The sequence below is a fragment of the Ictalurus furcatus genome, chromosome 25 (genome assembly GCF_023375685.1).
Source record: "Ictalurus furcatus strain D&B chromosome 25, Billie_1.0, whole genome shotgun sequence".
Classification (NCBI taxonomy): Eukaryota; Metazoa; Chordata; class Actinopteri; order Siluriformes; family Ictaluridae; genus Ictalurus; species Ictalurus furcatus.
Window position 1 is genome coordinate 20832085 of NC_071279.1, and position 26838 is coordinate 20858922.

At 39.7% G+C, this 26838-nt stretch overlaps 1 protein-coding gene across 3 annotated transcripts in view; it reads left to right on the plus strand.

The window, feature by feature from the left end:
- The window catches only part of LOC128601176 (NLR family CARD domain-containing protein 3-like), a 37217-nt gene extending 11632 nt beyond the window's left edge, over positions 1–25585 (plus strand). For 2 of the 3 annotated variants that reach the window (XM_053614169.1, XM_053614170.1), the window contains exons 5-10: positions 247–329; positions 1029–2808; positions 11269–11442; positions 15234–15407; positions 21734–21910; positions 22075–25585. In XM_053614169.1, coding sequence (XP_053470144.1) covers positions 247–329; positions 1029–2808; positions 11269–11442; positions 15234–15407; positions 21734–21910; positions 22075–22129 — 2443 coding nt within the window. In that variant the 3' untranslated portion in view covers positions 22130–25585. The remainder of the gene's footprint in view (positions 1–246; positions 330–1028; positions 2809–11268; positions 11443–15233; positions 15408–21733; positions 21911–22074) is intronic. The other variant, XM_053614172.1, reaches the window with a different exon arrangement.
- The last annotated feature ends 1253 nt before the right edge of the window (positions 25586–26838 follow it).

Here is a 26838-nt window from a genome sequence, read left to right on the forward strand (position 1 = left end):
TGAGAGATGGCATGTGTGTGCATGTTTACCCTTACCTTAACCCTGACAGGCATACAGTTGGAGAGGACCACAAGAAGGATGTGTTAGCCTATTATTTTATTTTATGTAACATTAATTGGCATCCATTTGTATTTTTTTATTTCCTTTCTAGCCTGATCAAGCAGTCTCGCAGGCCACATATGGTCCATACGGCACCCACCCCTGATTTATAGTCTCCATTACACTCATGTTTTTTTTTCCCCACAGAATCCAAAAGGAAAAATCCAAAACTGTCAGTGGAACAGAACAAAATTATCAGCTGCACATGAATGATAACAAAGCACAGAATGGTAAGTTCTCTGAGTCATGATTATTCCATCACTTTTACTTAGAAGGAAGGACATTGTCACTTTAGAAATGTTTCATATCACCTTCATATTTCAAGCTGTTCTGTGAGCAGTAGAGTCCTCATATTAGGTGAGCAGTCTGATGTTAAACAGACTGTAAGTCACCTGACCATTACTCCCATGATTGCCCACTTCAAAATAATATGTTTTAACACAAAGTTAAAGCCTCCCCCTGTTGTTATAACACCCTCCACCCTTCTGAGAAGGCTTTCCACTAGATATTGTGGCATGGCTGTGGGATTTTGTGTTCATTCAGCTACAAGAGCATTAGTGAGGTCAGGCACTGTGGGGTGAGGAGGCCTGGGGTGCAGTCGTCTTTCCAGTTCATCCTAATGTTCTTCAGAGGGGACTTCTTCCACATCAACCTTCACAAACCATGTCTTTATGCACCTTATTTTTTGCACAGGAGCACTGTGATGATGAAACAGGTTTGGGCCCTGTAGTTCCAGTGAAGGGGAATGTTAATGTTATTGCATACCACAAAGACATTCTAGAAAATTACAACATAGTAGCAACTGCTTGGTGGAAGAACCACATATGGCTGTGATGGTCAGGTGTCCCCATTCTTTTGGTCATAAAGTGTATTATGGATGGTGTTTTTATATTAAAATACTTATTTTATTTTATTTTTTGGTTTATTAGAGCTGGATCTGGTCTCTGAGTATCAGAGAAAACTCAAATCCACCCTGAGAGAGAAGTTTAAAAGAATTAATGAAGGAATCTCACGGCATGGAAGTTCAGCACTTCTGAATGAGATCTACACAGATCTCTACATCACAGAGGGTTGGAGTGGAGACGTCAATAATGAACATGAGGTGAGGGAGATTGAGACAGCGTCCAGGAGACCAGCAACACAGGAGAAACCAATCAAATGTAATGATCTCTTTAAAGACGAGTCCATCAGAAGTGTTCTGACTAAAGGAGTTGCTGGAATTGGAAAAACAGTCTCTGTGCAGAAGTTCATTCTGGACTGGACTGAAGGAAAAGCAAATCAGGACGTCAGCTTCATGTTTCCACTTCCCTTTAGAGAGCTGAATCTGATGAAGCAGAAGAATCTCAGTCTGATGGATCTTCTTCATCACTTTTTACCAGAAATTAGAAAAAAAATAGAATTAATAGACTGTGACTCCTACAAAGTGCTGTTGATCTTTGATGGTCTGGATGAGTGTCGACTTCCTCTAAATTTCCAGAAGAATGAGAGTTTGTGTGATGTGACAGAGTCGGCCTCAGTGGATGTGCTGCTGACGAACCTCATCAAGGGGAATCTGCTTCCCTCTGCTCTCCTCTGGATAACCTCTCGACCAGCAGCAGCCAATCAGATCCCTCCTGAGTGTGTAGACCAGGTAACAGAGGTACGAGGGTTCAGTGATCCTCAGAAAGAGGAGTACTTCAGGAAGAGGATCCGTGATCAGGGCCTGGCCGATAAAATCATCTCACACATGAAGTCTTCAAGAAGCCTCCACATCATGTGCCACATCCCAGTCTTCTGCTGGATCTTAGCCACTGTTTTAGAGAGAATGTTGGGTGAAGCAGAGAGTGGAGAGATCCCCAAGACTCTGACTCAAATGTTCACACACTTCCTGATCTTTCAGATCAAACACAAGGACCAAAAGTACCATCAGAAATGTGGCCCTGATCCTCAGCAGACCAGAGAGAGTATCCTGGCACTGGGAAAACTGGCTTTCCAACAGCTGGAGAAAGGAAACCTGATCTTCTATGAGGAAGACCTGAGAGAGTGTGGCATTGATGTGAGAGAAGTGTCAGTGTACTCAGGAGTGTGTACCCAAATCTTCAGAGAGGAGTTTGGGCTTCACCTGGGGAAGGTGTTCAGATTTGTACATCTGACTGTTCAGGAGTTTCTGGCTGCTTTATACACATTTCTCTCCTTCATCAGCAGAAATGTAACAGAACACCAAACCACTGATCTGTCTGATCTTCTCACCAAGTCAAACATGTCTGATCTCCTCAGGAGTGCAGTGGACAAGGCCTTACAGAGTGAGAATGGACACCTGGACCTGTTCCTCCGCTTCCTTCTGGGTCTCTCACTGGAGTCCAATCAGACTCTCTTACGAGGCTTAATGCCACAGACAGGAAGCAGCTCTCACAGCAAACAGGAAACAGTCAAGTACATCAAGAAGAAGATCAGGAAGTATCCATCTCCAGAGAAATCCATCAATCTGTTCCACTGTCTGAATGAACTGAATGATGATTCTCTAGTGCAGGAAGTACAAACTTACCTGAACAGAGAAGGTTACAGTCGTCTCAGTGGAACCAGACTCTCTCCTGCTCAGTGGTCAGCTCTGGTGTTTGTGTTACTGAACTCAGGACAGGATCTGGATGAGTTTGATTTGAGGAAATATGACCCATCAGAGGAATGTCTTCTGAAGCTGATGCCAGTGGTCAAAGCCTCCAGAAAAGCTGAGTAAGTATTTTTATTTATAAATGAATTAATGAAATGTTTTTAATATTAATGTATAATTGACTGATACAAAATAATTATATCTATTAACTAGTAATCTATAGGCCACTAGTGTGTTGATTATTTTTCTCACTAGAGAGGAACATAAGACTATTCAGGACTATTTGAATTTTGTATATGAAAAAATATGCATTTCTTTTTTTTTACATGTTGAATTCCTATATGTTGAAAGCATTTGTTTGCTGTTATGATATAGCTCATGTATACAAATCTGTCTGAACAGAACAGGGTAGAGAAAGTCTTTTATCCTTAATCTCTAAGTAAAAAACGTGTGCAGTTATTATGGATAAGAGCTTCAGCCCAATGATGCAAACGTACACTAAATATACATTTTCATCCTGATGCCTTGGAAATCACTCGCTGCTGCTGAGGATGGCCCCACATGGACAGCCCAAAGATCATTGAGATTACAGAAGATGGTACCACTTTAAAACCATGAAGATAGCTTTGTGCTGCAATTGCCATGAACAGTTCGGCACTCAAGTCTCCTGGTTATGAATTTCCCAGTTACACAACTGCACTATTTGACCATGTACAGTAATACACATTACAGAAGGGGTGTATTTATTTATAATCATCACCCAGATGAGGATGGGTTCCATTATGAGTCTGGTTCCTCTCAAGGTTTCTTCCTCATATGGCCTTTTACTGCTGCTCATGATGAAACAGAAAGTCCATCCAGAGTTACTGTGAAATCAGAAATATTACTTCTAGCTACGTGTGGTCCTAGCACAAGTACTTCTGTCTTATCAGAATTAAGTAAGAGGAAGTTAATAAGCATCCAACGTCTAATGTCCTTTACACATTCCTCAACTTTATTAAGCTGCTGTCTGTCCTCTGGCTTTACTGAAACATACAGCTGTGTATCATCAGCATAACAGTGGAAGATAATTCCATGTTTACAAATAATTTGACCTAGAGGTAGCATATATAAAGTAAAGAGCAGTGGGCCTAAAACAGAACCTTGTGGGACACCAAATTTAAACTCGGTCTGCGTGGAGAAGTCTCCATTTACATCTACGAACTAATAACGATCGGTCAGATAAGACCTGAGCCAGGAGAGGACTGTTCCCTTAATGCCAACAACATTTTCTAATCTATCAAGGAGAATAGTATGATCTATAGTATCAAAAGCTGCACTAAGGTCGAGTAACACAAGCAACGAGACACAACCCTGATCAGAGGTCAGTAGAAGGTCATTTACTACTTTAACTAACGCTGTCTCTGTGCTATGATGAGGTCTAAATCCTGACTGATACATTTCATGAATGTTATTCCTATCTAAGTACGAGCATAACTGCTGTGTACAACCTTTTCTAAAATCTTAGAGATGAAGGGGAGATTTGATATAGGTCTATAGCTGGACAGTTGAGAGGGGTCAAGGTCAGGTTTTTTAATCAGGGGTTTAATAACTGCTCATTTCAGTGATTTAGGTACATAGCCAGTGCTAAGGGAAGAATTGATTATATTTAGAAGTGGTTCAATTACTCCAGGACAAATCTGTTTAAAGAAACATGTAGGTACGGGATCTAGTATGCAAGTTGATGAATTTGCTGAAGAGATTAATGAAGCTAGTTCGGTCTCTCTAAGCAGAGCAAAACATTCTAAACATTGATCTGATATTGCTACATTATCATCTATAGGGTTAGTTATAATACTGTCTGGTTTTAATTTAATAGCCTGAATTTCACATCTAATATTTTCAACTTTACCAATGAAAAATTTCATGAAATCTTCACTGCTATGTAATGATTGAGTGTTTCTTTCTGTAATGGTTTTATTCCTAATTAATTTTGCTACTGTGTTGAATAGAAATCTAGAATTGTTTTGGTTGTCTCCTATTAAGGTGGAGAGAGAGACTTATCTAGCATCGCTAAGAGATTTTCTATAGTTCAGTAGACTCTCCTTCCATGCTGTTTGAAATATTACCAGTCTGGTTTGACGCCATTTACGTTCTAATTGTCGAGTGGTCTGTTTTAAGGTACGCGTTTGATCGTTATACCAGGGTGCTAGTTTTTTGCTCTATCCAGCGTGCAGCGGAGTGTTGACTCTAAGCATTCTGATGTATTTTCTATATTTAATCCGTATGTTAGTATGAGGTCAAGAGTGTGACCACCATTATGAGTGGGTCCAATTACGTTCTGATTAATCCCTTCTGAATCTAAGATGGACACAACTGCTGTTCTCAGAGGGTCTTCCGAGTTATCAAAATGAATATTAAAATCACAGACGATTAATGCTTTATCTACAGAAACAACCAGGTTTGAGATAAAGTTTGCAAATTCACTAAGAAATTCAGTATATGGTCCTGGGGACTGTAAATAATAATGAGAGGAATTAACTTATTTTTTGTGGCTACATAAGTTATACTGGTATAAAGAACTTCAAAAGAATTAAATTTATGACTAGGTTTGTGTGTGACGCCTAGATTTTGATTATGGATGAGACCAATACCTCCTCCTCTACCAGTTGAATGAGGCTGATGTACATAACTCAAGGGCGTAACCATGGTATGGACATAAGGGGGGTCCAAGCAGCCCCCAGGCATCCAAAGTTTGATACTGAAAATTCACATATTTAGAACATAGTTTTAGGATTACAGTTACTGTTTGAATTCACGTGATTCTGAGTGATAGAAGCTCCCACAGCATGGGGAAACTGTAGGGTGCTGTGGACGTCCTGTGGGCAGATGTATTCTCTGCTCCATAACCTACCATGAAACCTACTACACCAAGTAGAGGCGAGCTAAGATGTGTGCAGGTAAACCACACACGCTAACATTTAAACACGCAATCACGACTTTTAAGCAATCTCAGAAAGGACGGCTACCTATGAAACTAAATTCAGCACTATATGTTGTAAATACAATTTCCCCATGGATGCTTCCAAGCAATGCTGTGCTGCCTGCATTGTGACCAGGTACCGTTATTTTCCCAGAAGAGCAATGACTGACTCAGGTGATCATTTTAATTTGATAAACTGAATATTCTGTTTGTGTAACTGGTGTCATTTATTATGTTAATGTCATCATGCTGTTTAGCTTGCTATGTAATAAGTGTTCAAAGTGTACAACAGTATATAGTGGAAACCTGAAACGTTAGCTATGTAAAGGGTCCTGGAGTTTTCTTTTCTTAATTCTAAAGACAAACTGCCATCACTAGTTCTGAATGGAGAACTACAATATGGCCACAACTCAGACGTTAGTTCCATACTAACGTTGCCAAGCTAGCACATCTCAGCATTATGCTGAGCCTTATATCTGTAAAATCACTTAGTTGTCCTTAACCCAAATGTAGTGTAAAGGAACGAAATGCTGTGCAACTTTCCTCACTTTCACTCGCATTTATAACAGTCCGTCACAACGTGAGGGTTCACAGTGAACTTGGCGGAAGGATGTGCAACTGAATGTAACGTTAATGGTCAAAAACTGGACCTGACGTTAGCCTAGCCTACTCCGTGGGTGTGCAAATATCAACAGTTCATTGACATTCTTAAGAACAAGCCAAGCCATGGTATGATGCCTTCTACACTAAGCTAAGGTTACCTACTATTTAGGTAACTAGTTAATTACTGTCTGAGAAAAAAAAAAAGCTTAAATTTTATATATATATATATATATATATAAATATATATATATATATATATATATATATATATATATATATATATATATATATATATACGTACACACACACACACACACATACATACATACATACATACATACACACACACACACACACACACACACATTGTCACGTCTCGTGAAGTAAGGAAGATAGGATGGATGCAAGTGCAGTATGAACAGTTTTATTTAAGAGAGACACAGGCAGGTAAATCCAAACAGTAATCCAAAACGTAATCCAGTAACATGCAAAGTTCAGACGATCGGCAAACATGCATACACGGGGCAGAGCAGGAATCAAGTTCGCGGTCACAGGATACAGGGTCGATATACCAAACATGAAACAAACAATTGCGAGAGACTGGGAGCGGAGAAACCAGCGTGAACTAAACAAACGAATCTGGACTATGACTATGGTAATCTATCGTAAGGAATCTAAACTAAGTATCTAATCTATCTAATATTCTGCATCGTGTGCTGGGAATATTACAAACATAATCAGCGTCCTGCGTCCTCAGCTGAAGGCTGAGGGTAATTCAGACCCACGTGAAACAATAGCCAATGACAGAACAGGGAGGAGACATAACAGAAACATAAATGCACGTGTCGAAATGTCACGATTGTCAACAAGGGAAAAGCAGGTGCTCACACACCTTGCTTGTCCAAGCACGCTCACATGCTCTCCTGCGCGCTTCTTAAAGGGGAAACCGTGACATAACCCCCCCCCGGCCGTGTCGGCAGACTTGGGCGTGAGCAGAACTTGGTCGGCCGTGTCAGCAGACTTGGGCTTGAGCAGAACTTGGTCGGTCGTGTCGGCAGACTTGGACGTGAGCAGGGCTTGGTTGTCCGTGTTAACAGACACTTGGGACAGTAACTGGGCTTTACAGTGGATCTGTGGAGCTGAGACCCCCTCCTGAACCTCAGGCTGAAGCTCTGGTGCTGGGGCCTCCCTGTTGACCTCTAGCTGGAGCTCGGCAGGTGAGCCCACTTCGTGGGTCTCAGGTTCAAGCTCTGAGGTCACCAGGTTAACCTCCAGCTGGGGCTCTGATGCTGGGGCCTTCCTGTTGACCTCTAGCTGGAGCTCGGCAGGTGAGCCCACCTCGTGGGTCTCAGGTTCAAGCTCTGAGGTCACCAGGTTGACCTCTGGCTGGGGCTCTGATGCTGGGGCCTCCCTGTTGACCTCTACGTGGAGCTCGGCAGGTGAGCCCACCTTGTGAGTCTCAGGTTCGAGCTCTGAGGTCTCCAGGTTAACCTCCGGCTGGGGCTCTGCATGAGTTTGCCTGTAGTAGTGGGTAAACGGCAGGGCAGGTTTGCCTGCCAGACTTACCCCCCCAGAAGTTGTTCTAGCTCGACCCTCGCCTCCAGACTCCCGAACCGCATCATGAACTCCCCCACAAATTGTTCTACACTGTCCAGGTTCCTACAGTGCTTATCCAGTAGGAGCTGCACCCACTAACGGGCCGGTGGAAAGAACCGGAACCACATGAATCGGAGCCATTGCTTCTCCTCTGGCTTCGGGTCAAACAGGCTGGAGAAATAGAACTGACAGTCTACCAGAAAATATTCCGGGCCACCGAAAAATCTGTCAAATGGATCAGGAAGCTCCATAAATGTCAGTTGTGGGAATTGGACTGAGTCCATAGCGGGGACGGTTGGTGTCGACTTCCGGGTTCTGCGTTTTCTCCGTTCTCCTGCTGCATCCATGTTTTGGGCGGAATATTCTGTCACGTCTCGTGACGTAAGGAAGATAGGACGGATGTAAGTGCAGTATGAACAATTTTATTTAAGAGAGACACAGGCAGGTAAATCCAAACAGTAATCCAAAATGTAATCCAGTAACATGCAAAGTTCAGACGATCGGCAAACAGGCATAAAGGGGGCAGAGCAGGAATCAAGTTCGCGGTCACGGGATACAGGGTCGAGACACAAAACATGGAACATAAACAATCGCGAGAGACTGGGAGCGGAGAAACCAGCATGAACTAAACAAACGAATCTGGACTATGACTATGGTAATCTATCGTAAGGAATCTAAACTAAGTATCTAATCTATCTAATATTCTGCGCCGTGTGCTGGGAGGCGCGCGGTATATATACAAACATAATCAGTGTCCTGATAGCTGACGGCTGAGGGTAATTCAGACCCACGTGAAACAATAGCCAATGACAGAACAGGGAGGAGACATAACAAAACATAACAAATTCACATGTCGATTGTCAACAAGGGAAAAGCAGGTACTCGCGCTCCTTTTGTCCGTGCGCGCTCACATGCTTTCCTGCGCGCTGCTTAGAGGGGAAACCGTGACATTTATATATATATATATATATATATATATATATACATACATATATGTGTATATATATTCATACATATATATGTATGCATATACACATATACACATATACATGTAGGAACATATATATACACATATATGTATGTATATTATATATACATATATATATATAAATTATTTAATTAACAGGACATCTATTTTTGGAAGAAAACCATTCAATCCAGTTCGGGTCATTTTGACCCCCTTTATGCATTTGTGAAGGTTTTTTTGGTTCATGCATTGTAGGGTTAAATATCAGAAATCTAAAAGGTGTGCATCATACCGGACACCTAATTGAACACTTTACAGTTGGTTGTGTGACTTTACATCATTCCGATCAAATGCTATTGAGCTTAAAATTATGATATATTTTGTGTATGAGCCTATTCAGTAATGAAATACATGGCAATATTTATATATCATTTAATAGTTTATTTTAAGAAATATCGAAAATCTAAAAGGTGTGCATTATAGCGGACACCTAGATGAACACTGTACAGTTGGTTATATGACTGTAAGTCTTTCCCTTCAAATGCTATTGAAGTTAGAAACGTGTATAACAATATCGTATGTAACTTTAGAGACGGTCCCTTAATTTCCGCTTATCCGCGAATATCAAACTCCAACATCAAACCAACTTTATTCCAGTGAAAAACTTAAATATTTTTTATTTTAATGGCGCTCAACCCCTACGAGTCTACCCCAGACTACAGGACTACAGAAACCCCAAATAAATAAAAACTTGTGAACCAAATTCTTGTTTTGTTTTGTTTTTTTTTAAATGTATGCTGTATAATCATTCTGCCCCAGAAAAGGAACAGTTCTAAGAAGTTATTGAAAGCCCAATATTGCCATGACATTCATGTTCATGATGAGTGTATGTAAACTTCCGACTGCAAATGCATGTTTATATTAAGCCCATATTATATGTTTATATGCATCTACAGTATATAGTGATGCTTGAAAGTTTGTGAACTTTAGAATCTTTAAATGTGACCCAAAACATCAGATTTTCAAGCAAATCCTAAAAGTAGACAAAGAGAACCCAATTAAACAAATGAGACAAAAAATATTATACTCGCTCACTTGTTTATTGAGGAAAATGATCCATTATTACATATCTGTGAGGGGCAAAAAATATGTGAACGGCTAGGATTTTCAGTTCATTTGAAGGTGAAATTAGAGGCAGGTGTTTTCAGTCAGTGGGATGATGATCAGGTATGAGTGAGTGACGTCCTGTTTTATTTAAAGAACAGGGATCTATCAGAGTCTGATCTAGCAGAGTCTGATGTTCACTACACGTGTTTGTGGAAGTGTATCATGGCATGAACAAAGGAGATCTCTGAGGACCTCAGAAAGAGAGTTGTTGAAGCTCATCAGGCTGAAAAAGGTCACAAAACCATCTCTAAAGCGTTTGGACTGCACCAATCCACAGTCAGACAGATTGTGTACAAATGGAGGAAATTCAACACCATTGTTCCCCTCCCCAGGAGTGGACACCAACAAAGATCACTCCAAGAGAAAGACGTGTAATAGTCCACGAGGTCACAAAGGAACCCAGGGTAACTTCTAACCAACTAAAGTCCTCTCTCACATTGGCTTATGTTAATGTTCATGAGTCCACCATCAGGAGAACACTGAACACCAATTGTAAAATGTCTGGATCATTCCAACTATGAAGAAGCCATATCCGGGTCTACTGAAAGTCAAGCTCAACTGATTAAACAGGTGGAATCAGGTGTTTCTCCTGCTTGATTGGAATGAAAATCTGAACCAACACTGGCCCTTTGCAGATAAGGCTGAACACCCCTGTTGTAAATATACATCCTTGCACTGATGTGCTCTTGCAGCTGAGCCATCATTTTGAGCGGAGAGCCTCTACCATCATGCCTCATTGCAATCTGAGCATGAGGACTCCATATCCCTGATAATTGCTTCTCCATGCAGCTACCAGGTTTCAATACTAGTAATAATCTCACCATAATGCCACTCAGACAACACAGACCCAGTGTAAGAATACACATGAGGTTACATTTATTAGTGCTTGTGAACATTGGCACAGTTGTCCGACATGAAAAAGTACAGCTTTTCAGCTTATTTGCCACATAGTCTGTTCAGTGTTGGCATTGTTTAACTGTTGGCCACACAGACAGAGCAAACATAAATAAGGCATCAGTGCATCATGTGTACAGGTGTATCATCATATACCACCCTTTCAGCTTTTCCCCTGAATCACACCCACCTGCTCTAGACTCCAATTCCCCCACCTGTTACAGTACTATAGCCTAAATATTGTGACAGCAATTATAAACCAAGTATTACTGGTTAATAATTAGCAAGTTATCATGTTAGTTACACTAAAGAGATTTTACTGTTGCATTTTGTACTGTGAAAGAAAGTTTTAAACAATATCTTATTCTCTCAATGTCATAATTTCTGTTCCAGTCTGCATGACTGTAATCTGACGGAGGAAAGCTGTAGAGTTCTGTCCTCAGTTCTCAGCTCAAACTCCTCCAGACTGAGAAAACTGAACCTGAGTTACAATAACCTGCAGGATTCAGGATTGAAGCTGCTCTCTGCTGGACTGGAGAATCCACACTGTACACTGGAGATACTGAGGTACACACACACACACACACACACACACACACACTCACACACACACACTGTACACTGGAGATACTGAGGTACACATACACACACACACACACACACACACTGTACACTGGAGATACTGAGGTACACATACACACACACTCACACACACTGTACACTGGAGATACTGAGGTACACATACACACACACACACACACACACACACACACACACACTGTACACTGGAGATACTGAGGTACACATACACACACACTCACACACACTGTACACTGGAGATACTGAGGTACACATACACACACACTCACACACACACACACACTGTACACTGGAGATACTGAGGTACACATACACACACACTCACTCACTCAGATAGTGAGAGAGAGAGAGAGAGAGAGAGAGAGAGAGAGAGAGAGAAAGAAAGAAAGAATGCTCTTATTCAGAGCAGCTTAAAGTGCTTTCACACTTTTTACAGATAATTTTCTGGCTTGAGAGCTTGCTGTTCTGCTTTGATTTTTTTTTTTTTTTGTCTCACATGAGCTGATTCATTGAAAAGTTTAAGTTGTACAAGTGGTCTTACTCTTACTCTTAAAATAAGGGAAACAATCTGGTTCCTCTGCTGGTATATTATGCAAATCATTGTTGTAGATTGTTACTGGTTAAATTACATCAACAAAGCTTGACAAGATTATTTTTCTTTTTACAGAAACAATAAAACTAATTTCCCAGAAACACAGTATTTTTACTTTAAGGAAACTGGGGTTTTTTGCAGTGATTGCACGCTCTAACAATAACAACAATAGGACTCCTAGCCAGTGTTGGCTAACAAATTAGCCTAGCATGCTCTTTAGATACTATTTAGAACTTTATTACACAAGTAAGGCAGATGAAAGAAAGGCAGAATCAGAATGATTTTATTCACCATATACATTTACATATATTAAGAATTTTTCTTGGTGTTTGGTCACAACACCATACATTCAGCACACATCTCAGACAACACAACACGTTTACCATTCTAAAAAAGTGTTTAAATTAAGTCAGTTATCCCAGATTGTTAGGAAGTTCGGTTCAGAACACAGGGTCAGCAATGATACAGCGCCCCCTGGAGCCAACAGGGTTAAAGGCCTTCTTCAAGCGCCCAACAGTGGCAGCTTGGCTGTGCTGGCGTTTAAACCCCGACCTTCTGATCAGTAACCCAGAGCCTTAACTGTTGACCCACCACCACCCAAGTGTTGTGTATTGTTTATTTCCGTTATACCATTAAAATAAGAATTAAGAGTTACATGCAGTTAAATAGTTCACTACACAGGGCTAGCGTTTCATGACTGGTTACAGATAAACAAAGAACTTCATGCTGATTAGTCAAATAAAGGTAAAATTAACATGAATTATCATAAACGATTACATGATACATATGATCCATATACATATGATTACATGATACATGATAAATGATACATATTCATCGTACATAAGAAGACATGACCGTAACTTCACAGTTCACAGGTGTCCCAAATCAGTCCCGATGGAGTAGGCCTACCTCTATGCATAAAATCAGATCTACAAACACTTCTTCCTGCTTTCTTACACACAAGCCTAGATAACAAGAAGCAGATGCACTTGACATCTGATTACCCACTTAAATGTGTGACTGCAGAATATAATTAACTAATAATAATAAAGAAATAACTAATCGATAAATAATGAACTCATTAATAAAGGTATGAAATGAAATCATTTACCATACCCGTCACCCGTTTTACATGATTAACAGCACACGTCATTACGTCACCGCGCCACGCCGTCCGACGTTCCTCCAGAATTTCACGAATCAACATACAGTTGGTCTTCGTTATGGAACCGTATACAGTTTTGGGTGATTTTATTAAATTTTTTTACTAACGCTTTAAGTGCAGTTAATTATTAGTCATGCTATACATGCTAATAGACAACTGCTTGAATCCCTGGGCTGCGTCCCAAACCGCATACTTACTGTCTATATAGTAGCCGAGATACATGTATTTCACCTACTACAGGCCTATAGCAGGAAATTTCGCGGTTTGGGACGCAGCCGAACTCTCTTGTTCGCCATAAAACGGTTGAGCACTGCCGTTTGTGATCGTGTCCTGTCGCACAATGCGGTGAAAACTCTCACACGACGTTAATAATGTGATTAAGGTGTTTACATGTCTGTAATACACGTCGATAATAAAATAAAAATAAAACAGGAATACTCCACATGCTTTAATTCATTTAGTGTTTACTTTGAGTATGACCTTAATTAGATTAAAGTAATTAAAAATTGCTGTTTACATGGTAGTTTCTTAATTAGAGTATGGTCTTAATCGGGTTAATAGTGGATTATTGTTGTCCATGTAAACGCACTGAGTAAGACATTACAGTAATCTAGTCTAGAGGTGACGAAAGCATGAACTAATATTTCTGCATCATGTAGTGACAATATATTTCTTATCTTAGAAATATTTCTGAGATTTAAGAAGACTATCCTAGTAATATTATCTACATGAGCATCAAATGATAGGCTGGAGTCAATAATCACTCCAACGTCTTTTACTGCTGCACATGATGAAACTGATCACCTGTGTGAATGGACACACACTTTGTGCTCTAGAGTTCTTTTGAAACTGAAAACCATGTGAGATACATAGCTGTGTGTCCTGGTATGTGAAACAGGAGAACAATAGAGAGAGAAATATGGTGGAAGTTCAAAGACTCCACATGTGGTGAATGGCCTTGATGGAAAATATTACAAACTGCATCCCTTTAGATGGTTTACTAAGTGAGCACTTTATTAGGAACACCTGTACCTAAACATTCGTGCAATTATCTAATCATCCAATCATGTGGCAGGAGTGCAGTGCATAAAATCATGCCAATAGGGGTCAGCAGCTTCATAATGTTCACATCAACCATCAGAATGGTCAGAAAATATCATCTCAGTGATTTTGACCTATAATTCCTGATCTTAAAAAACACATCCAGTTCTGTGGACAGAAACACCGTGTTGATGAGAGAGGTCAGAGGAGAACGGTCAGACTGGTTCAAGCTGACAGAAAGGCTACAGTAACTCAGATAATCACTCTGTACAATTGTGGTGAGCAGAAACACATCTCAGAATGCACAACACATCAAACCTTGAGGAGGATGAGCTACAATAGCAGAAGACCACATCAGGTTCCTCTTCTGTCAGCCAAGAACAGAAAGCTGAGGCTGCAGTGGGCACAGGCTCACCAGCACTGGACAGATGAAGACTGGAGAAACGTAACCTGGTTTGATGAATCTCGAGTTCTGCTGAGGCATACAGATGGTCGGGTCAGAGTTTGGCACCAACAACATGAATCCATGGACCCAACCTTCCTTGTGTCAACAGTCCAGGCTGGTGGAGGTGGTGTAATGGTGTGGGGAATGTGGCACAATTAATACCAATTCATTTCTAATTAATCAATCATAGCGTGAATGCCACAGTCTATTTGAGTATATGTGCATCCCTTCATGGCCAAAATTTACCATCTTCATAATGCACCATGTCACAAAGCAAAATTAATCTCAAACTGGTTTCATGAACATGACAATGAGTTCAGTGTTCTTTATTGGCATTCCCAGAGCTGCTTATTATCAAGCAGCAGCATCACAGACTGTGGAATGTAGGGAAAACTAATTAGTTACTTGATTTAACCCCTACATTTTCTCTAAAATCACATCTGCTGGAACGAATGCACTAGTGATGTGCAACTCAGTGCTAAATGTAATAAATGTCATTATTTCTCTTCCAGTCTGTGTGGGTGTAATCTGACAGGGGAAAGCTGTAGAGATCTGTCCTCAGTTCTCAGATCAAACTCCTCCAGACTGAGAAAACTGAACCTGAGTCACAATAACCTGCAGGATTCAGGAGTGAAGCTGCTCTCTGCTGGACTGGAGAATCCACACTGTACACTGGAGAAACTGCAGTAAGAGCATCACTATTACACTGTAGATAAAAAATACACACTGATTTCCAATTTTGATTCAACTTTATAAAGTACAATAACTGGAACTCAATAATAACACCGTGCTTATGTGGTCCATTCTGACTCTTAGCTGTGTAATACAAAACAATGTGCATTAGAACGAAACAAAATTAAATATGGGTAAGCTTTCAGTGATGTGACTCACAAGGGGGTGTGTCTGAAGCATGGAGCTTTTCCCCATTCAGCTGTTAGTTATTTGTGTTGTCAAAGTTATGTACCTTCTAGTAGCTCAAAGTGTATTTTGAATACTATTCTCTGCAATACTGAATATGAAATTCTTCACCATAGTGATTTCTGTTAGCCCAGGTTGAATCAGTGAGGAAAGGTCAGAATGCAGCAGTGTGTGTGTGTGTGTGTGTGTGTGTGTGTGTGTGTGTGTGTGTGTTTGCGGTATGAATGCTACACTCTAAGAAACACTGGGTTAAAAACAAACCAAAGTGGGTCATTTTTAAACCAACGGCTGGGTAAGTATAGGACAGAACACATTTTGGGTTAAAGCACTGGGTTAATTTTATTTCATAAATGGGTTCATATTTTCAGGGTTATTTATACACAAGAAGGTGTTCAGAAATGTATCGCTAGAGCCTCTAAAGTAGTGTTTATATCTAGACTTTGAAGTAAAGTACTCAAATTAGTCATATATTTAAGATTTTGATCAAAGGAGACATTTAAAACATCCAAAAAGTTGAGTAACAAACGTATAATCCAGTGAGCATTACAAACTAATTACAAAGTAATCCAAAGCTAATGAAGATAGTGGTGCATTTAATGTGACATTATTTAATGTCATAAACTGGACTGTTATCGCACATTTTTGCTTTTTCAGTGTACAGTAATGTCTTATATATAAATATTTTGACATGAACCTTTACTCAGTGGTGTTCATTTTGAACACACCTGTGTGTCTAGTTAAGGACAACAATCAGTGTGTTAGTACATTTACCACATGCTGTGTGTTAAACATTTCCACACAAAGAGGTGTTAAAAATAACACAAATAACACAGATGTGATGTTTATACTTTTTTCCCTACAATTATCCTAAAATGCAATTTGTTTGTGTGCTAAAATTCTACTAAAATGCTCACAAAATAAACAAATACTTGCATGAAATTCAGGTGATATTTATTAAAATCATTAAAACATTTGACAGATGTAAGAATTGGAGTCGATGCGTCTTCTTATACATCTCCCTCCATCTGGGAAGACAAGAGTCCCACTCTCTTCCATCTGAAAAGCGATAAAAGAGCAAAAAGAGTGTTGGTTATTTGTTAGCTATAAAATATGGACAAAAGCCTTTGGGCTTTAACTGAGAAATTGTGTTACAGAATCACAAACTATGTAAGAGTATTTTAGTAAGAGTGTTTGTATTCCAACATGTCCAGGTTAGCATCACGCATTCCTACTTGGTGACAGCATCCAGGCTGCTAACCCTAACTCAGAGCCAGATGCAGATACAGACCCAGAGAATTACAGAATAATCTCAGTCCATATTTCACAGCTACATAAACACATGACACTAGTAGTGTAACACCAACACTAAGGAAGCGGTACATGATATTCACTTTTGAAGCCGGTGTTAAAGGTAAAGTTAATTATCACTCGATGAGTTACTGTTTTACAATGAATATATTTTTGAGAGCTCCCCGCCTAAATATCACAAACTCGGCCAGGTATTGTTAGCAGCATTAACGCTAAACAGTGATGAGCGCTAACTTACCGGTGGTCATTTGGTTTCCTAACCTCAAAAACCACTACCTCCACCTGAATTCAAACTAAGCTGATTTGACACAAGGAGTTGGGCTGAGGTGTCGGGGTGGGGGAAGGGGGCATTGATTCATCTGTCAGTGATGATGACCCAGTTACAAACCAGCGGTTGGGTTACACAAAACTACCCAAAAACTACCCAAGACTGAGAAAATAAGCCAATTAAATGATCCAAAAGGCTCAACCCAGTGTTTTTTCATCTGTAGTGTATTGTACACTTGTTGGCAGATTCAGCACACTGTAATGGTTCAGTCTAGAGGTCGACCGATTTATGGGTTTTGCTGACTAATCGGCACCTCCGGTTGCGTCTGTTGCGGGAGCGCCTGAGAAGGGTCCGCTGTCATCATACAGCACGAGAGCGGCCTCGAGAGGCACCAATCGCTGACACAACTTTTTTTACACTGGAAGTGTTTTCTGATTCATTTTGGATGTCTATATTTTTATTTATTTGGAGGGTTATTTTTGGTTCAGTTTGGATGCATTTCTTTTTATTTACTTTACTATTTATTAATAGTTAATGTATATTATTTATACATTAATTACATTTTTAAAAGTGCAGTATATTTTTGTGGTACAGTCAGTACTGTTTATTTTTGAGTATAGTGTTCAGCAATATTTTACTTTGAGTGTTATGTTTTCACTCAGTATCAGTTTTAAAAACTATCGATGGCTTAATCGGTTACTTGCAAGGGCATAGATTTGGTCTCAATATTGGTAGCGACACCCATCCACCCACCCAGGGGGAAAAAAGGACTGTTTAATGTTGACAACCAAATGGTTTATCAAAATATAACATCTATATTTACATTAAGATCTGTATTTACATTTAAACACAAATTATACAAAGCAACAGATCAAAGACTAAAAGAAAGTAAACTATGAAATTACTTGTTAATGGAAAAGAGAAAAAAATAAAAAAATGTTTTGCATCCAACATCAACATTCTTCATGATAGTCCTTGGTGTCTGTTTAAACAATCCAAACAGATGCCTATGTCGGTCATTGACAGATACAAACTGTTGCCAAGTATCTTTAAGATCTACTTGGTCAAGGGCCTCTTGATGTACATGACATACAGCTACATTATTAAGGTGCTGCTGAGACATGGTAGATCTTAACCAAGTTTTCAGTCTTTTGAGTGCACTAAAGCTTCATTCTGCTTCAGCTGAGGCCACAGGGACGACTAACAACACCCTAACAAGCTTCTCAACCTCATCGAATAAGCCTCTTACCTCACTTGGCATTCCTCTTAGGGTATCTGCAGCTTCGCTACTTGACATGTATGTATTCTTTGAGAGAAACATTGGCAGCTGAACCTTCAAACTATCTCTGTTTATCTCTGGATAATGACATCATCAATTTGCCCAGTAAGAACATTCTCAACTTTTTTCAAGATCTGCAAGTCTGGTTGGTTAAACCGTTCTTTAAATTGAACATCCAAACTGTCCAACACCTTGAAAAATTCTATCCTATAGTACTCCTCTGGTGTTTTTGGCTTATGCTGACTAGCCCTACCAGGGAACCCTTTGGGGGGATTTCTTTGGTGAGAGATTTGAATTGGCTCAATACCCAGGGAGTCTGTCATTGACACTGCCTTCTGAAACACTTCTTCAAACGTTTCCTCATTCCTCTTTTTTTGAAGAGTTGAGCTAACATACTCACCAGCAACCTGCATGCCCTCAATTGCTTGGGACTGCTTTTGCAATGACTTGTTTAGGCACTCAAGCTCTCCCAACACCTCTGATGCTACCTGCAGTCCAAGAACAGTCTTGCCCTTCTGGAAGCGATCTAGGAGACCATTGGCCCTTGTGCCAGAGTCGGAACCAACTGAGGCCATTTCCTCCAAACTGGACAACACAGCCTCATACTGACTAAGAACTCTATCAACAGCTTGTCCATGCACTGTCCACCTAGTCGGACACAGAGGTTTCACTGTTTTGGTATGCCCCTCTGATATTGCCTGTCCAACCAATAGCCCCTTGAATTTCCCTGATTGGTTGCGAAGAGTTCCAAGTTCATGGACCCACTGTAATGCGTCACGTACTAGGGGAGAGGCACTGCAAGCACATTGTGTTATAAGATTTACACAATGTGCACAACAATGCACATTCAGCGCCAATGGCTGTTCCCTCTTCAACACTGCCTGTCCTCCCTACAGCTCCAAAATATAATTCATAATTAGGACCTTACCTGAAACCCTGATGACGCAGCTGTTTCATCCTGCTCTACTTCAGCCTGCTGCTGCGTTTCCTGCACACAAATTCATTCATTAAATGATGACTTTTCATGGGATTTCTAGACTAAAATTCAACTCAACATAATTTCATATATGCAGCTATTTTATGTTTCAGCTAGCAACCTGACTGTGAGCCTGCAGATGACAGAAGCCAGGGTTAGCTTGCTAGTTAACACTAGCTAACACTGTTAACTAACATCAGTTGAGATTACTTTCCGCAGTGCGAGGCTAACAGGTTTTCATTTTAAATCAATGTGTCTACTGGACAGTTAGTTTACTACCTATTACTTATGCTTTGGGTGGGGAAAAGCTCCTGATGTCTCGTCGTTTTTTTGGTAGCATGATATCTACAAAGTACAAAACGTGTTGGCATGGGAAAAAATACTTTATGTATGCTGTGCCGTGCAGGCAATAGAGGAAAGGGAGTAAAGTCATCTGAAAGAATACATTTTTCACCCATGCTTGAGGTATGGACTGACAGCCTTGATAACTTGGTTACCATTGTCAGCCGATCAGCCCTCGCCTCCGTGTCTGTACTCTACACTGGCAGTTCGATATTTGCACGTAAGGTGAGCCTTCAGATAGCCCCTCCCTTTCAGCCAATCAAATACTAGCATGCCTAAATCCTGGAGCTTCTGGGAGAGTATGCTATGGAATTTACATGACTTCACTCCAAAGATAATGCGAACGAGTTTGCAAATATTGGTAGGGACAATTCTGCCCTCCTATGTCCCTACCATCCATATGCAAATCTACACCCTATCGCGCGACCTCTAGTTCAGTCCACCACTAATTCACCAGGAATCTGAACCGTTTCCACAAAACAGACCTTGGGGGAATCTTCCATATGGAATTCACATTTATAAAGACAGTGAGAGTAACTGATCTGAGCTCATTGAACAGAATAAGCTAGTTGCCTTATTTAAAGAGAGCATGGGCTGATTTGCAAACATATAAGGCTAATCACGAGTGTTAAGCGGTGAATGAAGCATATACAGAAGCTTCAGTTGCATGAGTGTACTTCTGTTCTGCGTGTCCTCAACCTGTATTTTGAGACTTTGGGGGTGAGAATAACATTCATGTTTCCAAGACTGTGATTGGTCAGTCTCAATTAATTTCCATTTTTCTGGAAAGAGACCTTCATCTCATTCCAAAGAAAACTTTCCAATCTCAGCAGATATGAAAGGCATCACAATCAACTTCATTTTAAAATTCACTAGCGCTGTTCCATATGGGGTGCCATTTGTAAAATGTTCTAAAATCCTGCTCAGTTTTTGCACATTTAGCATTGCCAAATGTAAAAAAAAAAAAAAAATGCTATACAATTTTCAACTGTGACATTTTCAAACATTTAGAGAGAAATTAGTATAAATTAATGCAGTAATGCAAAACTATAAAAAATAATGTTTAAATATGTATTAAATATAAATGTTAAATGTTTCATTCCACCACCCTTGCGCCCTCTTTTAATGATCCTGTTTAAACAACATAATTCCAGCTCCTGCTTGCAGCTGAATGTAGGCACTAGTCTCTTGTAAACAGCACGCTCAGGAGAAGCGTATAATGATAAAAAATAAAAATAATCTGTGTTTTATTGTGAACAGCAGACTTTATAATGCAGGCTCTTGAATATATTGGTCAATATACTGACACATCAAATTGAGAATTTAGTTAAAGTGTGATGTCGCATCTTGACCGGGAAAATCTGACCTTGTATGTCACACAAACATACACACATCTATCTCATTTATCAATGTTTTCTAAAGTTGTGTGTAAATGTTTTCATTGGACATAAAATGCAAGTGTGATGCATTAACCATCACTTTTCCGCTTGTTCCCCAAAATCACACCATTCTGATAAACCACACACACCTTACTGTTACTATAGTCTAAATGTTTACTACCAACTAGTACTAGTTAATAGCTCTGTAACTTTAGTAACATTAACAGGATTGAACATTTGACTTTTGCATTTATAAGGTTTTACTATGAAAGTTCTTACTCTGAGTGTCATTATTTCTGTATTAGGCTGTGTGGGTGTAATCTCACTGAGGATTGCAGCCTTACAAAGGAGGAGAAGGAATAATATTACAAAACACTTAGAGAACAGTATCTGTAACCTGAAAAATGAACATGGTCAGATCTATTCACTGACAACAAAAAACCATTTCAAATGTATATACTGCATAAAATTAATACAAACACGTAATATATTTTTGTCTGGAGCTCTGTGTGTGATCTGTATTCCTCTTTCCCTCTCTGCAGGATGTATTACTGCTCTATTGAAGATGAAGGTTGTGTTGCTGTGGGTTCAGCTCTGAAGTCAAACTCCTCATCACAGCTGAGAGAACTGAATCTGAACGGTAATAAAACAGGAAAAAAAGGAATGAAGCTGCTCTCTGAAATACTGGACAATCCAGAATGTAAACTGGACACACTACAGTGAGTAACTGTTTCTGTATATATTAGAGGTGTGTCTGTGTATAAGAGAGAAATATTCTATATATTGTTGTGTATATTGTATGAATATATAATCCTGAAAGGAGGAATTAACCATGATAAACACATGATCATGTTTGATTAGTCTGTCCTATTCCCTCTTACAGCATTACCATGAGAAAAATCCAGAATGGGTCTCATACAGAGGATGCTGAGGACTGAATGAAGATGTTCAGTGTGTCGTCAATCCACCCGTCTTTCCCGTCTATTACAGTTTGTTGTATCTGTTATGTCTGTTCGTCTGGCATCTGTGCTGTTTTTACTGTGTATCGTGTCACACTGATATCATGCAGATTCAGTGTTGACCTACAATCATCAAGCTTTGCTTAACATCAGAAGCTGTACAGGAGCTCATCTGGGATTTTGTCCTGCTCTGTATTCTCGTTTTTCAATCCTCGTCCAGCCAGCCCGCGGTGGAGTGTACTCGCCTGAGACCTTGCTGCTTTCCTCCTCTAAGGAAGCGCCGCAGGAAGAGAGGGAATCGTGCTGGTGTTCGGGTGAGAATCAGACGGACAATCGCTTCCTCCATACAATCGATTCAGTTTCCCTTGGTTACTATAAATTTGGAGGCGGTCATGGGATTACAGATATGTTTTTCATCTGCCTATTTCCCCGGACTTCCTACACTCATCTAATTGTTCTGCTCCTCCACGATTACGGATTCGTCAAAGAAGAGTGAACTGTTTAAATCTCCGGCAACTGGAATTCCTTTCACCGGACCTTACCTCGTTACCTCAGTCTCCTCTGAATATGGCCCTAGTTAACGCTCGGTCTGTGTGCAACAAAACTTTCATCTTAAATGACTTTTCTGCCAGACATAGCTTTTTATATTTTATTCCTGACGGAGACCTGGGTCAGTCCTGGTGAGTCAACCGTCTTCGAGGAACTCTGTCCACCGAACTGTTGTTTTATTAGTACTCCAAGGCCCTTTATTGGTACTCCAAGGTCTTGTGGTAAGGGCGGTGGGGTTGCTATGGTTTTTAAACAGTCACTGAACATTCGGAGAGTTTCTGTTGGGATTTACTCGTCGTTTGAGGTGCAGTGTGTTGTGTTAGAGTCGACCTCTTCCACGCTATTCTGTGCTTTGATCTATAGGCCACCTAACCCGGACAATGCCTTTTTAAGTGATTTTTGTGATTTTTTAACTTCTATTGTTCCGTTGTATGATCGTTTGTTATTATTGGGTGATTTTAATGTGCATGTCTGCTGCCCTGGTCGACCCGTGGTTACTGAATTTTGTAATATCTGGGATTCCTTTGGTCTTATTCAACACATGAATCAGGCAACTCATGTCCTTGGTCATACACTAGACCTTATATTGTCATATGGAACCGCTGTTGATGATGATAATATTGAAGATGCTTCCTTCTCTGATCACAAGCCCATTGTTTTTAATGCCCCTGCTGCCAGCTCTATTCCCTCAGGATATTACTCCTGTGTTATTAATTCACTCACTGCCTCTCAGTTTAGTGAAAGTTATCAAGCTAATGCTGTTGAAAGCTCTATCTTGGGTGCTGCAGAGTCTTCTTCTGGCCCTGATGATTTGATTGCCTTATTTTACACATTTTGTTCTAATATTTTAGATTCCATTGCCCCTTTTAAGCTAAAACAACCAAATCGTTTATCTTATTACTGGCCGATCGGAGATGGAACATGATCATTTAACCGTGTCCTTTCAGATTTTTAAAGATTGTCTGTTTAAATTTCAGAATGCAGCCAAGTCAGCTAGGTCTAGGTATTTCTCTGATTTAATCACTACACACTGTCATAGACCTAAGATTTTATTCACCACGATAAATTTAATTATTAATCCGAGTTGCCAATTCCATGGGGAACCCTCGGCTGAACTTTGTGAGAAGTTTTTAAAGTTTTTTGCTGATAAAGTAATGACCATTCGTTCTTCCTTCACTTCGCAGATCTCAGACCTGTCCCCGAATTCACTGGCTTTACCGGTTTCATTTGATCAATTTCAACACGTTTCTCTAAAGGAACTGTGTGATCTGGTTAACCAGATGAAAATAACAGCCACTACACTTGATGTTGTTCCTTCTGTGATTATGAAAGCAGCTTTTTCTGAAATTGTGCCCAGTATCCAGGTGTTGATAAATTCTTCTCTGGATGCAGGGGGGGTCCCAAATTGTTTTAAGCATGCTATTGTTCAATCTTTGCTTAAGAAACAGGGTTTGGATGAAGGTTGCTTTAATAATTATCGGCCTGTCTCTAAGCTACCGTTTCTGTCAAAGCTGTTAGAGAAAGTAGTACAGTCAATTGCTCCTGTTTTTAAATTCAGCTAATATATTGGAACCTTTACATTCTGGTTTCATTGCTTTTCATAGCACGGAGTCTGCTTTGTTAAAAGTGTCCAATGACATTTTACTGGCAGTTGATGCTACTAGATCTTACAGCTGCCTTTGACACTGTAGACCATAACATACTTCTCTGGCGTTTAGAGCATCTGTTTGGTATCAAGGGTACCGCCCTACAATGGATCAGCTCATATCTTAAGGACAGGTCCTTTTCGCTAGCGTTGGGTAATTTCTCCTCTTCTTCTAGTCCTATTATTAGTGGTGTTCCTCAAGGCTCCATTCTGGGCCCACTTCTTTTTAACTTATATATGCGGCCGTTGGGTAATATTATTAGGGCTCACAATGTCTCTTTTCATTTATATGCTGATGATACCCAGTTGTACATTCCATTGAAAGCTGGTGACTCCATTCAGCCATTGTTGGACTGTCTGGACGACATTAAAAAATTGTTAACAAATAATTTCCTCCGAGTTAATGAAGACAAAACCAAAATAATTGTTTTTGGCCACCTGAGATTGAGAGATGGTCTCATTAATGAGCTTCATAATCACTTTCCCTCAATTTCTTCCCAGGTTCGGAACCTTGGCTTCATTCTGGACTCAGAATTATGCTTAACCAAGCAAATAAATTCGGTCGTTAAGAATAATTTTTATCAACTACGGATTATTTCTAAACTTAAAACATTTTTGTCTTTCCAGGATTTGGAGAAGGTTATTCATGCTTTTATCACTTCGCACTTAGAATATTGTAATTCATTGTACTGGGGTCTTCCTCGGTCATCTCTGGCTCGTCTTCAGATGGTTCAGAATGCAACTGCAAGGCTGTTGACCAGGGCAAAGAAATTTGATTGTGTCACCACAATTTTAGCATCGCTCCGGTCCATTTTAGGATTCAGTTTAAGATTCTGATGTTTGTTTTTAAAACTCTTAATGATCAAGCTCCTTCCTATCTCAAGGATCTTCTTACACCACATTAATTGAACAGACTTCTAAGATCTTCTGATAGGTTTCTTTTGCATGTCCTTCGATCCTTCGTTAAAAATAAAGGGGGATAGAGCTTTTTCAGTTGCTGCCCCTCGTCTATGGAATCAATTGCCACTGGACATCCGCCTTGCACCTTCTATTACCACTTTTAAAAAGAGGCTTAAAACATATCTCTTCTCCCAGGCTTTTTAATCTAATTTTTACTTGTCTATTGTCTGTCTATTTAGTTTTATTCTGTTTTCTATTTTACTTTCCTTACTCTGTTCAGCACTTTGGTCAGCTTCGCTGTGTGAAATGTGCTACATAAATAAAATTTACTTACTTACTTACTTACTAATGTTAGTGTGGATTGATTAATTTGTAAACTATATAACCATATCCAATTCACTGACTATTTGGTGGGTTATTTATTGTAGAATTAAAGCTGTTATACTTAACTTTAGTTCAAGATCTCATCCTGCATCAGCAATGTGATTTTTATGTGAATTAAAACAAATTCATTATAAAAAAAATTCATTATATATATTCAACAAAGTCTAAAGCACACAAATGTATAGAAGGTCTATGTATGCTGTAGATTTACAATTTCCCTTCAGTGGAACTAAGAATCCAAAAACTTGTTCCAGCATGACACACTGTGCACAAAGCGAGCTCCATGAACCCTGACGTCAACCCCACTGAACACCTTTGGGTTGAACTGGAGTCTCCTCACATCAACATCAGCACCTGACTTCAACCTCACCAACGCTCTTGTAGCTGAATGAACACTAATCCCCACAGCCACACCCAAAAATCTAGTGGAAAGCCTTCCAGAAGAGTTCAGCGCATTATGACAGTAAAGGAGGAATAAATCTGGTAATGCCCTGTTATAATCTGTTATAATGGGTGACAAATATAGACTGTTACAAACAGACAAGCAGATTAATGTTGCAGCTACATTAAGCAGCAGCTAATGACTACAACTACACTCAAACTCATTGACAAACCTGTAGTACACTACACATCTTACGACCACATGGACGTGGAGCTGGACAATGTGGAAGTGTTTGACCTGGTAGGTGACGGAGCTGAACAATAGATTATATCACCACAAATATAGCTTATTCTGATAGACACTGTGAATGGGGATCATTGGGATCATTAACATTGTGCAAAACAATTTTACTGTCACAAACTTGCAAGGTTTATGACTTTAAGTTTAAGTGAAAATAGTAGTCTAGGTAATAATTCACTCTTTACAGAGAATGACCATTTATTATTATTGTTCAAGCTAATTGCAAAGAGTCAATATATCATGTACTCTGAGGTTTCAGATAAAAAAAATTACCCACTGATCTCTATCATGATCAGATGTAAATCTCTATTCCTACTGAGGTAAAGTTTGGTGTTCCACAAGGTTCTAGGCCCACTGCTTTTTACTTTATATTTGCTACCTCTAGGTCAAATTATTCATAAACATGGAATTATCTTCCACTGTTATGCTGATGATACACAGCTGTATGTTTCAGCGAAGCCAGAGGACAGACAGCAGCTTAATAAAGTTGAGGAATGTGTAAAGAAGAGAAATAATGAAATAAACAAC